At 46.4% G+C, this 15,139-nt stretch overlaps 3 protein-coding genes across 3 annotated transcripts; 1 reads left to right on the top strand and 2 right to left on the bottom strand.

Annotated features, from left to right (window-relative positions):
- Positions 1-4,823: 4,823 nt before the first annotated feature.
- Positions 4,824-6,014, bottom strand: GLAREA_08086 (uncharacterized protein; the record flags this gene model as incomplete). Its single annotated transcript, XM_008090133.1, has 2 exons — positions 4,824-5,888; positions 5,997-6,014. 2 exons carry the CDS (start codon positions 6,012-6,014, stop codon positions 4,824-4,826), a joined length of 1,083 nt encoding a protein of 360 aa, XP_008088324.1.
- Positions 6,015-11,411: 5,397 nt separating this feature from the next.
- GLAREA_08085 (Protein kinase-like (PK-like)) lies at positions 11,412-12,911 on the top strand (the record flags this gene model as incomplete). The annotated part of the gene is made up of 5 exons (XM_008090132.1): positions 11,412-11,526; positions 11,587-11,996; positions 12,190-12,252; positions 12,393-12,749; positions 12,801-12,911. The coding sequence occupies 5 exons, from the start codon at positions 11,412-11,414 to the stop codon at positions 12,909-12,911; spliced, it is 1,056 nt and encodes a 351-aa protein (XP_008088323.1).
- Positions 12,912-13,490: 579 nt separating this feature from the next.
- On the bottom strand, positions 13,491-15,045 carry GLAREA_08084 (uncharacterized protein; the record flags this gene model as incomplete). The annotated part of the gene is made up of 2 exons (XM_008090131.1): positions 13,491-14,905; positions 14,961-15,045. The coding sequence occupies 2 exons, from the start codon at positions 15,043-15,045 to the stop codon at positions 13,491-13,493; spliced, it is 1,500 nt and encodes a 499-aa protein (XP_008088322.1).
- Between the last annotated feature and the right edge of the window lie 94 nt (positions 15,046-15,139).

Below are 15,139 nucleotides of genomic sequence, written 5' to 3'. Positions count from 1 at the left end.
TGGAGGGTAGTGCAGAGCCGTCTATGGTTCTTGATAGATTGATTACAGATCTGAAGCTAGCGCCTTTTTCAAGTATATCCCAGTAGACCAGTTGAAGTGCGTTGGCAATAAGCTTAACCCGATCGCTTGGTAATGTCCTCGCGATTTCTTCGTCTCTTGTTCTGAATGGTCGTGGAAGTCGGACAATCGTGACGTTCGTTCCCCTTCCAACCCCAAAAGGCTCTTCAACGGCCTTAGAGAGGACAAATGTCCCATGGAAAATAGTGTGGGCCACGGCCCCCTTGACGCTTTCGTCCGCTATACCCAAGTCATCCACGAAGTCATCGAGTTCTTGTTCAACGCCTATACCCGCAAAAATCCAGTTGATGTGGTTTGGAGGAATGTTTCGGTAGGTCTATTGGCTGTCAATCAAATCCAACAATGGAGGTGGGAGTTTACAAACCTCACGACTTGTATCACATCCCGTGTCAATAATATAAAGTCGAGTACTGTAGGGTTCTCGAACTCTATATACGTATCTGTCCAAAAAACGAAGGGCAATACCCATGGGCTGAGACACAACTTTAAGCTCTGACCCAGGGTGCCCTTGAATCAATTGTGACAACCTTCCCTGTAGAGGGAGGAATGTGCAGGGAATACCTGGTTGTGGCCACTCCGTCGCCCTTCTTGATAGATTCGAGACATCGTTCTTCAAGGATTTATTGTCTCCCATCGAAGATCCTGATTGGTCTACTACCGGCAAAGATCGCGATTCGACTGCTGCCGGCAAAGATTCACCTTCGTCATCGTCGTCGTCGTCGTCGTCTACCTGCTCAGTGGGGGTTGAGGACAGAACGTGAGATACCGGTGGCAGTATTACACTCGACACCTGTAGATCTTAGACAGCCCCTGATTTCTGAAGGAACCGGAGAATAACTTACAGCAGGGTCTTTTTTATAGCTTTCTACTTGCTCTGTGGTGAGATACTGTTGCCAATAGAACATGAACTTACGTCCACCGGGCGTCTTGTCTCCCCAATAACCGCTCTTATACAATGAAGCTTCGTTCGTCTCACGTTTTAATCTTTTGTCGAACGCTTCAACAATATCCCATGGCATTTTACGATTTGTATTGATACGGTATAATACCAAGCATGGTTTTGCAACTTCGGATTCGTCGTTTTGTCGTCGACTGACGCCGTCTCCAGAACTTCCTGGCACGGGGCAGGACTCAGCTGGGTCTTCCCCATTGTAGACCACATTAACAGGTCCACCATCTTGACCGGGGACACGTTCATACGATAATTCTATCACATATTCCTTGACTGTCCTCGTCCAATCAAGATTACTTCCACCCTTATATTTCCACTTCTGAGTTATCACTTCTAAATGAGGGGAATTGTAGAAGTAGCTGATCAAACCTGCAACGGCTGGTGCAGCTGTATTCTTGTCAGCTTTATTTCAAGATACCGAGTATAGTATGAAGGTCTACCATATGAGGAGCCGGCTGCCTGCAGAGTGGCACCGTTTGAGCCCGAGACCGACATCGTCGATCCGGGTGCATATATGTCAACCTTTGCATTTTCAAAGAGACGGAACCATCGCCTGAATCTAAACATGTGTTTATGTGTGTGAGCTATTGGGTTTTCCAGAGAATCTATTCAGAAGGTACGAGAAAAAAAAGACAACTTACGGCTGCTCTGCCAATCGGGTTCCTGAATTATCGACTGAACCAACGTTCTATACATGAAGTAATCGTGTCAGTCATTTCCATCGCCATTCTCATGTAAAAAACTGTAGTTAATTAGGTTTTATCACTTACTATGATCGGGAGATCATTAGATGCCCAGACACCAGGGACGGTTCTAAGAACTCTACTCTCCGGGTTAGTTGTATCTGCCTCGTTCCCGGCAGCCGTTGTTATGACAACTCCTAACTCAGTTAGCTTTTGAAGCCAGTACCAGGTATCCCAAGCAAAATGCTCTTGATCTCGAGGCGTTCTCCAGATTTCGGGGTCGCCTTCTGAACGTCTGGGCACGACCAATCCCCCTGACGATACAATCATAGACCGGACGCTCGCGTTTGAATTTGTTGTCATCTTTTCAGATATATCATTGTACATCAGCTGAAGGCCGTGCTCAAAGCAGGGCCAGCGAAATTGTGGCATGAAAGGGGGATTCTCATTTGACTCTTCGGCCGACTGTATCGCTGTAGGAACGCGTACGATTGTCACATCTACTCCTCGTCCAACCCCATAAGGTTCATTGACTGCCTTTGAAAGAACCTGGGTACCGTGAAAAGACGGTTTTGCATCGTTGTTCGCATCAGATTCAATCTGAAAGGGTTCGTTTCCTTGCTTGACTTCGGTTCCTCCTGGATGAAGCCATTCAACGCGTTCTGGGTCTAGATTTTGGTAGGTCTGTTTCTAGTGAGTCTTCCAGAACGCTAAAGATGATGGCTTACTTACCTGACTGGAAGTGTCTGCCCCGGTGTCAAGAATATAGATCCTACTACTGTAAGGCCTTGACATCCGATATACATAACCTTTGATGTCTTTGAGCTCTACCCCTGCAGGCTGACAAAATACCTTTAATTCGTCCACAGCGTCTTGCTGTCTTAGTTGACCACTGGTCGGGAGAAATGAGGATGGAGTACCGGGGTCCGCACGTCTTTCCAAGCTTGATTTAGTCTGTTGAGTATGATCTTCAGCTGGTTGGTGTCTTCTTGGTTTTGCTATTCTATTCACAGCTGATGATCTGAACAGAGTGCCATTGTATTTCTGCACTACCGCCACCTTTCGGATTTGTTAGATTTTATTTTCATGTTTTTAATCAAAACAAAAAATAGCAAAGAAAACACGTACTAGTGGATCTGCTTTATACGCTTCTGCTTGATCCGAGGTCAGATTTCCAGACCAAAAGACGACGAATTTGCCGAGTTCCGACCCACTTGTCCAAAGCGTCTCGACGCCTATTTCTCGTTTCAATCTTTCTGTGAATTCTTGAACAGCTTCAAATGGTGCGTCGATCTTGGGACGAATACGGTAGGTTACGCCTGTTGCCGTTGCCGTACTAGACGAGGTAGTTGCCGTGCCGCTTGCTGTAGTAGAACATGCTGTGATAGCAGATCCGCATGAAGTCATCGTCACTGTATTTGTGACATCTCCACTGGCGCCGCTGGTAACTGACACGTTGAAAAGCGTAGTACAACTAGAGATCGTAGTCAGAGTACACACATCAACACTCGAAGTAGTAATCTCTGTATTGCGTGCGGTTCTATCACAGGCTGTGATGGCAGGTCCGCAAGATGTCGTTGTCATTGTCGACGTTACCAAGTCTCGCTTGGAACCAGTGACAGCAACGTTGTAAATCGTGGTACAATCAGAGACAGTAGTCTTCGTACATTCTTCGTCGTCACTTTTTGTACTTTTCTTTTCGTCGTCTGGTTCCTCTTGAGACGGTTCTTCAGGCTTCGCAGGATCAGTACCTGGATAAGGAGGAGGTGGGTCGGGCACAGTGCCTGGATTGGGCGGGGGACCTGGCGGACCTGGTGGCATTGGTGGTATTGCCACCATTGGAGGAACCGGTGGAACTGGTGGAAATGGTGGTGGTGGTGGTAAACCTGGATAACTAGGTGGAGCTCCTCCTGGTAGTTGAGGTGGTGGGGGCCCTGAGACTGGAAGAGATCCAGGTTTTGGAAAGTGCGGCAATTTGAGGCCTGGAAGTTTTATGCCTCCACCCGCTGTGTACTGTCAGCTGTGAGTGTGTAATTTTGTTTATATTATATCTTCAAAGGGAAAGACCAGTCGGGAAGCACTTTATGTTACACATCATCTGCACTTCGCCGAGAGGCCTTGGGTGTTATATCGAGATACAAACCCTCGAAGGCACCAAGAAACAGAAGTCAATACTTACAATTGCATGGTCTTACGACGGGAATAGGAACGCAAGGAATCTGTCAGGTAGATTAGCAAGCTACACGGATGCATATAAGGTAACATACGCGAAATGGTGGAACGCCTTTAAGATCGAACTGGCGGTTCGGCGTTGGCGGGAAATTCTTCAGCGCAAGAGCAGCAACGACGCCGCCTCCGATCACTCCAGCTCCACCTCCAGCAATAGCCAATGGACACCAAGGAGGTGGGCACGATATAATAGGTACCTCTGTCTCTTGGCCATTCTCATCTGTGGTAAGTGAAACTGTGTTCGCAGTAATATCGCCATTCGTTATTGTTTCTACAAATGCACCCTCGGGCATTTCCGTGATTGTAGCGGTTGCTGCCATATCGAGCTGGCACATGGAATGGTAAGGCTCGCTGAGACAAGTGGTATAGTTACCCAACTCAGCATCTGTTGGAATAGCAACAGCGTTCATATGAAGGCACGCTCCGTCGTACGGATACTCCTTACAGAACGCGTCCCGATCGCCCAATTCGGACATATTTGAGGGTGGGATACAGTCTGAGTCTCCGCTGAAATAGCACAACTGCGTGCAGTCTATTAGTGTCTGCCTAGCCCAACTTTAAGATATAACGTACCGGTTTTGGTGGTAGACCAGAGCTGATTGACGCAGACGAAGCATCTGAGAGGGGAAGAGCGGTTCCAGAAGGCATTGTTGAAGTGATTGGGGGAGATGTCATCGAAGCCGGGATGATTTGTGGAATGATTTGGGGAGCAAAGACTGACAGAGGTGTCCCGCTAACAAATGTCCCAGATGAACTAAACGTAGAAGGTAATCCTAGCGTATTGCTTACGGTTACAATCATCACCGAAGAAGGTGTCACTATTTGGGTGACAACTGAGGTAAACAAAACATTATTTGCGGTGCCTGTGAAAGTCGACATGATTAGACTTGTGTAGGGAAAACAACAGGTACGATTGGAGGCATCGCAAGGCTGTTATTTGTCAAGCGCGACGACGAAAGAGGATCTTGGGTTCCCGACATCATTGCGGTATCTTTCGTATTTACTCCAGGTTGAGTAAAGTTGAATGAGGCTCCAGAGGGTCGTACCTTGCCAGTTGAGGAGTTTCTGAATGCTAGAGAGCTCTCGGACGTAACCTGGACCTCAGACGAGATCGTTTGGCCTTGATCATTCGTAGTTATGGCAGTCGAAACCGAGATGGATTTACCGGTTACGCTTGCTGTCGGTGAACTAAGTAATTGGGTCATATTCAAGGCGGATTTCGATGGGGTTACTTGAAGTACGGAGGTGAATGACGAGCCACGAGCGTCAGTTCCCGTGGTTGTCATATTATACACACGCGTCCTTTTTGACGTAATCTTTGTCTGTGAAAATTTCCGTGGTCGAGTCGAGACTGACTTTGACGAAGATGGTGATTGACTTTGGCTATCACCATTGCCCGTTGATACTGGGATGCTTGTCTCATCAATTGGCGCCCTTGCCATGTTGCGAACTGAAGAGCTGCCAGCTGCCGAATAGCTTGATGATGCAACATCTGGTGTTCTCTGGGAAGTGGGTGTCGAGACCAGCGGAACACCTGTATTCAGACTGATGTCCGCCGAGGTCAAGGATACAGTAGGGTAACTCTCCAAGCACGAACAGGCGCTTGAAATGCTAACTGTATTTGACAAACAGCCATTGATGAAACTTGGTAAGGTGGATTGAGGTTCTGCACTCTCTACAGTGGCTGTATATTGCTTGCAGAATGAGGATGCGGGACCGGGATTCTCAAGAAATCCTTGAATGCAAGGTGTTCTTTCGCAATATTCTGATTGAGAAGTTCCTCTATCACCAATAGCTTTCGGTCGAAAAGGTTTGCCCTTCTCGAGAGTAGGCCACTTCTTCAGCCGATTGTAGTCTTGCTGTTTTGCATGACCATCATTGCTAAGAGAAGACAGAAGAGCTTCGCTGTGCAGACTCTGCGAATCAGAGATCTCCATAAAGACAACCTACAACTAACGTCAGCGACCGAAGTCTGGATGTTGACTTAATGTTGAGGATGACTTACATTGCTGACATCAACAAAGACGGTAGTAGACTTATGTTCTTGTCCTAACACAAGTAGCCAAAGGCATATTGCCGCCAGAGTTCCTAGACCAAGAGTCCTTATTTCCGAAGAGGACTGCTGGAATGGCGGTGACGGATAGGAGCGCCAACGACAATGGCACTCAAGTCAACGCTAGCAGTGATTGCAAGTGCGAAGAGTAGTAATGATGAAGTAAAGACGGTTGATATTAAGAATGTGTAATATAAAAGGTTGCCTGGGCTTCAGAATGAGATTTCACGAAATCTGCTCGAGGATTATGTTGTGTTGAGGAAGAAAGAATTGAAACAGAAGAGGGGAAGTCGCCCTCTTTATAATTCGAAGAGTTCGCCTCATTTCGGTTGACTTTCGTCAAAACACCTAGGTACAATTAAGGATATAATAGTTCATTGCACATGATGATGGAGTCTTCCTTCGTTTGGGCAAGGGTCGTGTGTACTATCCATATTCAGTCATAAGATGAACGGTGATGATGTGAGGCGAATTTATACTACCGCACAAGCTTAACTCAAGTTGGTGCTTCGACTGATAACCTAACAGAATAGGATAATATGAAAACCGCTAAGCGAGTTAGGCATATCCCAGCGTAGTATTGTTTCCGGTCGCTGATGAAGGGGTAGCAGTTTCAAAAACCCTTAGAGTCAACAATGATGGTAATTCGAACCCCACAAATTTAAGCCTGAGGATTTCAGTTCCCGAAGAGACTTTGGTAGTAGACTGATTGTCTTAATTGAAAGGTTATTAGGCAAGCACTAGAGCACTAACATGACTATGGGAGATCACTTACTTAATATACACCTTCGTCAAACGATTTCGAGTATCTCTCGCTCGATCACTAAAGCTTCTCATTGACGGAGCTCGTCCTAATCTGACATCAGGCTTCTTTTCGCGGCGCCGAAGCTCGCTGGCATTCAATGCCCCGAGTTACATCTGAATTGAGGCCGAGATTTAGTCTGGATTTGGAGATATGAACAATAGACGAGAGTGATCCCGTTAGAGCTCTTGCTAACAAGACCATAATTCGCCCATCTACGCGGCTTGTTAAAGGAGTCCTGATGTAGAATGCAAGTGTTAGCTTACTGTATAAAGCTCGCTTAATCTCAAGAACCTTACCTCAAATGAGCAAGGAAAGGACACTGGCTAAAAGCTTCGGAAAAGAACCCTATTTGACTAATGAACTCTCTGGCTTGTCGGTTCACTGTTGCTTTGTCGGCTCGTGGACGACAAAATAAGTGGCACTCACCTACCCGCAAATCTTAGACTAAATAACAAGTCTATTCCGAATAGAGCTCAAAGTCTCATTCACTTAAAATAGTTGACGAAATAGTCATAATGTTGTAAGTTGATCCACTAAATTACGATATTTCGTTAACCTAGTCGAAGAACTATTCTGGTTCGACTGCCACTTAGTTTGTCCTCCGCGAGGTCGACCATGGTTGATGCTGACCAGAGAGCCCTGAGAATTGGGTATTGAATCAAGAGTCAAAAACAGGTCGACCTATAACCACGGTGACTTTTTCTGCGAATTGGCTTGCTCAACACAATAACTTGACTGTAACAATACACCTTTTCAATTCTGGAATCTCCATCAGTAAAAAGCCCAGAGCTTACGTCAGCACCAATTGTAACGAAACAGATGCCCATTTAAGAAGCTTATCAACAATGCACAGACATAAAGTGAATATGAATGAGGACGATCAGCTCACACCGAGCTCAACAGTAACCACTGCTGAGAATCAGGAGCCGTACCCTATTTAGGTATACTACAATCGGATTGAAGACTCACTGATGATATCTGGCCACTTCCATCAGGCTCGTCTTGTTCGTATTCCACGTTGTAATCCTGATTCGGTAGGGTGGCGATATCGCTGATATTTTCATCGTGAAGTTCAAGTATGGTCATGTTCAGAGTCGTACTTACTAACCAGTCTGGACAAAGGTTTAATCCACGGACCACATGTTGGGAACCTCATTGTGGGAAGCGAAGTATGATAAATAGCAGTGCCAATTTGGGTTGAAATTCTTTTCTACCTAAAGTGTATTCACTCTTCAGCTAAGTCCATGAAACTTACACAAAATTAATTTGGCATCAGAATTCGGCCTTTAAAACACGTCGTTCAGATGGAGCGCCAAGGTAGGTTTAGTATGATAATCGCAGAGTGAATCTGTCGCTCGCTCGCTTTGATATTCGGCACGATTGCGGCCAGATTTGGATTCCCAAGAAGGAAACCAGGGGACGAGATGAGATGCTATATATTATCCTGTGAAGTGAAGAAAGGCAAAGAAGACAACGTACTAGGAAGTGGTCCAAAGGATTGAAACCGAAAAGCTCATCAGTAATAAGGTTAGAACGTAGTACCCATAGCCAAGTCAAGAGTATCAATGAGACGATCAGATCCCTTGACCTTGAGAAGTTCTAGAATCGCTCTTACTCTTCCGGCGACAGTAGTAGGGGACTTGCTGTAACGTAAGCCATGGACCATGAACCCTTCCCACTACTGAAGTCTGCCATATTTCTACCAGTTTATCGTACGGCCGAGTTTTCAGCGCCGAGATAATGTCTAGATGTTCTCTTATCAACCTGCAGTATGACTGTGGCAGTTCCCCAGACCACAAGCAGCAATTTCGCGTAGTTCCCTTTTGGTTAAAAGCTTCAACAATCAACACTTCCCTCTCTGTCATCCCAACTTGCTGCCTAAATTGCCACCCACCAGCTTTGATCATTCTGGTAATTCGGGCGTGAAATGGCCACATGGATCTGCGATAATTAAAAGCCGTGATATTGTCGACGTCCGGAAAATGAGACATGTTTCCTAGATTATGGTTGATACTTAGACCTGCGGGCACGTTTAGAAGTGATCGTCGTATAAAGGGGAGGCTGAATGATCGGCGCATCATTAACAAGGGGGATCTGCAATACGAGGGGAGGATTATACTCACCGGACGTACCAATAAGCCGCTTTAACTCAAACCAAGGTATTTGGACTAATGGCGTTGTTGGGGGTCAATGCGATGAGGATGACTTATGAATTTTCGATCTGGAAGGAACCATCGGTAAAACGAGAAGTATTTGCTTAGAGCCAGCGTAAATGATATGCAATGAAAAAAGGCTAAGCATGTCGCACGGTAGCAACGCATTCGGTGCGAGGGAGTTGCACATTGTTCAAAAGTGACAGAGGATTACACGCATAATGACACCGGATGCCAGCTTGAACACAGAATTGGTGATAAGATGGTTCATGCGGGCAGACAATTGTGTGTTCAAAGGACTACGCAGCATTAGTAAATTTGACGACCCCAACCCAGAGGCAGAGCACCTGAGTAACGGCTGGGCTAATAGTGACATAGTATCGCAGAAATCTCACAGCCAGATGCTGTGTGAGACTAACGGTAAGATTGCTGTGTCGAATGTATCTTGTACCCATAGGTGGCCATGGTCATGATCATGAACTGTTCCACGATGAGGACCATTTGGTATCTCAGCCTTAGGAACTGGTCGATACTGGACTTAAAGTGGTATCTCATCCGCTGCCAATAGGTTTGAACCAAGGACGCGGCATTGTTTCAAACGACGTGCACAGCGCAGAGTTCTGATAACTGCTTAGTATTACGGATAGATAACGAGGAGGACCATACTCACAAGGTCAGCCCTCGTAACATATTCCTTGACCTAGCATCGCTTGATAGATCCAAAAGGATGTCATCTTCAGTGATAGCACTAGATTCTGGATGCAAACTTACTGTCTCGGGTAATGTCAGAAGGAACAAAGCTATAGGATGTCCACGAACCTATAAACAGTGGGAGTAACATAACTCACAACTGTTAAGTCGGCGACACCACCTTATAACATAAATGTAAGATGAACAAACATCCCAATGAGCTTGCAGCACAGGTACCAACCCAGTAACACGAAATGAAGTAGATAGATAATCTTACATCACGTAGCTGTATAGATTTAGTAGTGTCTTCCCGTTATATTTATCAAGAAGCGGTTCTCTTCACCTACAACCGGTTTGTCCCACTAGACCGGCGAAATTATTGCAGGAGTCTGACATGACGAAGTCAGCCTTGCTTGCTGGGTTCTTCGGCGACTTTATTTGGTCGCCAGCAGTTCAATTTGCCTTCATAGGTTAGAACACGCCCAAGAAAACAGTAAAGAACCCCTAAAAACGTTGAAATGGTATACAGGACAGTAACCTGATTTAATAGAAACTTTTTGAGGTTAGCAATAATCGTGCATAATGTTGCTTCTCAGGAGGAAGCTCTCAAGACCTTTTGAACCTCGAAATATGCTATAATGATTTGAGATGGTATTTGATAATGTTATGCACCAATCAGCTGATATTCCAACGGGACGTTGTCCAGAGCTAAAGCAAGAGTACTGGGAGAGAAAAAACCTGTCTATAATAGCAGCTGTTGCTCGATCCTGCAAAATTGCCTAGTGCGGAGCTGCATGCACTATTGATCACAAATCTTCCAGCTCTTGAGCCTTGTACACTACCACGTTCTTGCAGCCAAGTACAATTGCAATTGGTACGTTGTAAAAAGTTGCCATTGTTGTCTGGAGCTATGTTTATATTTGGCTTTCAGTCAATTCTTGACGGCGCCGTTGCCAATGGGTCAGAGGGAAAAGACATAGCCTTCAAGGCAAAATTAGTACTCTTCGGGCCATTGTTTGCCTAAAAGAGGGTATTCTCCTGCAACGATCAACGTCACATCGGTATTTTTCGCGCACGCGCTGAACGGGTCATGTATAATAAAGCTCAAAGTGACGCGAAATGTGAGGAGTTGCTTTCAAAACATGGGAAAGGAGAAGAGTATAAACCTGAATAGTAGAGGCTGTCTCGGAGCCTGGTATTCTGTGTTTTCCATCCGCAAATGAGAGACCTGAAAAATGTACGTGTGGAAGTTGTTTCTTTAGTAGGCGCGTCGGTCGCGATGACATACATCGGAGCGACGTTCCCATATCGCATTTGTATAGTTCGTTGAAATGTCGCCATGGAAGCAGGATGTGTTTCCGATAACCTTGGAGTGCGGACTACCCGTTGTCGTATATTGATATCGATAATTCACTCAAGGTGATCTTGAAAGTTGCGAGTGCATGTGAAGTTGGCCGTTTACAAGGAAAGGAGAGGCTCTGCGCACGGACCATCATCGGGCTTAGATGATAGACGAGGGGTTAGAATCTAACCCACAGCAACCTTCGACCGCAGTCTTGTTCACCATCCTCAACAACCCCACCACTCCCCGCCGGCCACAGTTCACGACCCTGCCGCCTGAGGTCTCGGTGTCGACAACTCGATATTTCGAGTCTTGAACCGTGTTGTTCCTCAACTCTCAGTATCGCTGTTATCGCGACACTAACAATCCTTTGCGACCGCGTCCAACAAATCAATACTGCCTTGCGCCTCGAAGGCAGGCTGCAGAATGGCGCGCGTTTACGCAGATGTTAACCAGCAGATGCCACGGTCCTATTGGGATTATGACAGCGTAAACATCACTTGGGGGGTCTTGGAGAACTACGAGGTGGTGCGCAAGATTGGTACGTTCTAGATTGCTGTTTACATTTCCCGCTCACCGTTATTAATTTATGATCTATTAGGACGAGGGAAATATTCAGAAGTCTTCGAGGGCATCAATGTTGTCAACTACCAAAAGTGTGTTATCAAGGTGCTGAAGCCGGTCAAGAAGAAGAAGATAAAGCGGGAGATCAAGATCTTGCAGAATTTATCTGGTGGACCCAATATTGTCGCACTTCTGGATGTGGTTCGAGACAGTCAAGTAAATCTCTCTCCTTCTTCAAATCATTTCGGCATTGTACCCAAAGCTGGGAAGGGTAAAACTGGAGCCGATGGATTCGTTCCTTCCGATCAAGAAACAGACGACTCATACATGATGCAGAGCAAAACTCCTTCCCTCATATTCGAATTCGTCAACAATACCGATTTCCGGAGTTTGTACCCAAAATTTGTTGACTACGACGTCCGATACTACATTTATGAGCTCCTAAAGGTAGGGTGACTACGGCTGGGACAATTGAGGTTGGGGTGCTGATGGTGAATAGGCTCTCGATTATTGCCATAGCAAGGGTATCATGCACCGAGATGTGAAGCCGCATAATGTCATGATTGACCACGAGAACAGAAAGGCGAGTTGAGGACGGTGATGGAGTGATGGGGGCTGGCGTGATGCTAACTTGTTATAGTTGAGATTGATTGATTGGGGTCTTGCTGAGTTCTATCACCAAGGCACAGAATACAACGTTCGTGTAAGTTCATACTATGGAGTCGAGCCGTACACCATGACCACCTTATGAGGATCAGTCCTGAAGGCCACAGGCTGTGTCACCGCGCCGCAGCTTCAGAGACCTCCCTTGTCCCCTTGATAAATATTCTAACGCCAAATTAGGTCGCCTCAAGGTATTTTAAAGGACCTGAACTACTGGTGGATTTCCAGGAGTACGACTACTCTCTTGATATGTGGTCTCTGGGCGCTATGTTTGCGTCAATGATCTTTCGAAAGGAGCCATTTTTCCACGGAAACAGCAACTCTGATCAACTCGTGAAAATCGCCAAAGTTCTTGGTACTGAAGATTTGTTTGATTATCTCGACAAGTACGAGATTGAATTGGATGCCCAATACGACGACATCTTGGGCAGATTTCAGAAGAAGAGCTGGCACAGTTTCGTCAATAGTGAAAATCAAAGGTTTGTGACGAATGAGGCCATTGATTTCTTGGACAAACTGCTACGATACGATCACCAGGTATTATACGTCTCTTTTTGATACTTCATATTTGATTAACGAGTTCACTAGGAGCGCTTAACTGCCAAAGAGGCCATGGCACATCAGTATTTTGCACCAGTTCGACAAGACGAATCAGCTGGACGCATCCCCGCAAGCAATTCAAACGCCGCCGCAATCTGAAGCTATCCGAGCCAACACCCCGGATGGCAATGACTTCGCTACAGGCACCACTCCCTCTTTCAAGCGGGGTGGATAGTTTTCGCCCATCTCAAGATACCGACATTGCTTTACGGAGCCCGTGCATACTGGGCTTTAAAATCTGGGCTACTCCTCTCTTCCCCCTCCGAATAATACTTACAAGCATCGCAGACACAAGGTTGTGTCTAAGAAAGAGGATATGTTTATGGAAACATGGGCGGGCGTTTTTTTGATTAGTTGATCCCTACAAACCCTGCTGACATGCGTCTGTTCGGTTGAAAGCAGGCGTAGGAAATTAATATGTAGATAGACTTCTCTTCACAACTCGAGAGAATTTTGTCGCCGATCCGTACATGCTATGTGACAAACAGCCCCTTATATTATAATTTTGACTCGTGTATTTGTTCTAGCAATATGTTGCCTGTTCTACATAAACCCAGTCTAGGACGCCCATGACCAGCATCTGCTGGAGATACCCACACTGACGCCTTACTACCACAATGAGCCAAAAATACAACTCCTCAGGATGCTTAACTCCAGATTCTTCCTCTCCCTCGCCCATCAATTCCCACGCCTATTATTCATAACATTCAAATTACTCGCGTGCGCCAACAAAAACTTACAACAAGTAAGCGTGAACTTACACGCCCGACTCCACGCATCATCCTGAGCAATACCCAATTTGATACTCACGTCCCCAATCCTATCCCCATCGATCTTATACGGCAAACACAATCCTTTTCCCTCTTCATGACCCCGCGAACTTTCCTGCTCGACGAAATCGCCGAGTTGTTTCATGCATGCTAGGAAAGCCACCATCGCGGTGTCGAATTTGCGGTGCATGAATGTGAGACCGAGCGGCATGTCGCCCGAGGAGTAGAGTTCTAGGATTTTCTTGGTGGGAGGACGGGTTGAGCGCGTGGAAGAGGTGCGCGAGGTGGAGGGGGAGACATTGTCGTAACGGATGATACGCGAGGTGGAGCCCATGGGTTGGAGGTCGTAGCCGGTGAATTTGAAAGAGAGTTTTTCGGCGACGGTGGCGAGGAGGAGGAGCGTGTGGCCCCATGCTGCGTTTATTTCTTGCCAGTCTACTGTGACGTTTGAGAGGCGGCCGAGACGGAGACCGTTGATGGTGCCGAATTTGCCGTCGTGGCTGATGCAGAAGGTGTCGTTGTATACGTTTGTTCGCTGGAGCTTTTCGAGAAGCTGTGAGTCGTGGTCGAATTGCTGGTTTACGCTATCGCGGATGTTTTGGAATTCTGTTAGTTTTGCGGTAAAGGCGTTTCGCTCCCGCCAGAACTCCTCCTCTTCGAGATCGAGTGCTCTAGCTTCCTGTTCAAGGACTAAGATCTCGTTGTCGACTGCTGCCTTTTCTTTTTCTAGTTTCTTGAGTTCTTCTACGGCATTTGCTTCATCGGCTCGTGCCTTTGCCAGTTGTTCTTGTGATTCCTTGACTTCCTCTTCAGTCGGGACACTAGCGTGCACTTCCTTGAGATACCCGCTATATGCATCTCTTTCTCTTGTATGAGCCTCAAGCCTTCGTTGTAAACCGTCAACCAGCATCTCTGTACATTCGACACATACTGGGTGATCGATGTCAGATCTTGCAGACAAAATTTCAAATAGCCTCGATACCCGTTCCATTTCCTGCGACATAGCTTTGCCTTCATCATCTCCCCCATCCAAATTTTTGCCATCGTCGTGAGCTCTTCGCTTGGGATTTGTGTCTTCCGGGCTCTTGATTATCGATGGTGGGACCACTTGCGACTCTGTGAGCATGACGAACGACATCGCGGGGTTCGTAAGACCCTGACGATATTCTGAGGAGGAGGCGTCGCTTCGGCGAGGGTTCGACGTGTGTCTCTTGAATGTAGGGGACTTGGCGTCCTTCGAGACTCGATCGTAGAGCTGTTTCCTCTCTTGGGGATAGGCGGGGCGAGACGAAGGTATATTCTTTGGCGGCTGCTGCGAAGCTCCTGAAGGAGGCATTAGACGGCAACTACTGGGAAGAAAGTGTTCGTGGAGACTGACCAACAAGCAAGTCGAAAGCAGCCGGGTTCAGATCATCTAGGGAACCGTCGAGCTTTAAAGGCTTCCTGCATTTTTGACAATGCATTTTGGCGTTTGTGGTTGAGTATGTTGGTTTAGGCCGTTATTCAGCAAACATAATATGAATCACGCACTCTCCTGTAGCTTTGTAGCATTCTCAT

This window comes from Glarea lozoyensis (genome assembly GCF_000409485.1).
Source record: "Glarea lozoyensis ATCC 20868 chromosome Unknown GLAREA9, whole genome shotgun sequence".
In the NCBI taxonomy this organism is placed as follows: domain Eukaryota; kingdom Fungi; phylum Ascomycota; class Leotiomycetes; order Helotiales; family Helotiaceae; genus Glarea; species Glarea lozoyensis.
The sequence above is the reverse complement of the archived record's forward strand: the minus strand, read 5'-3'. Positions and strand labels throughout refer to the sequence as shown.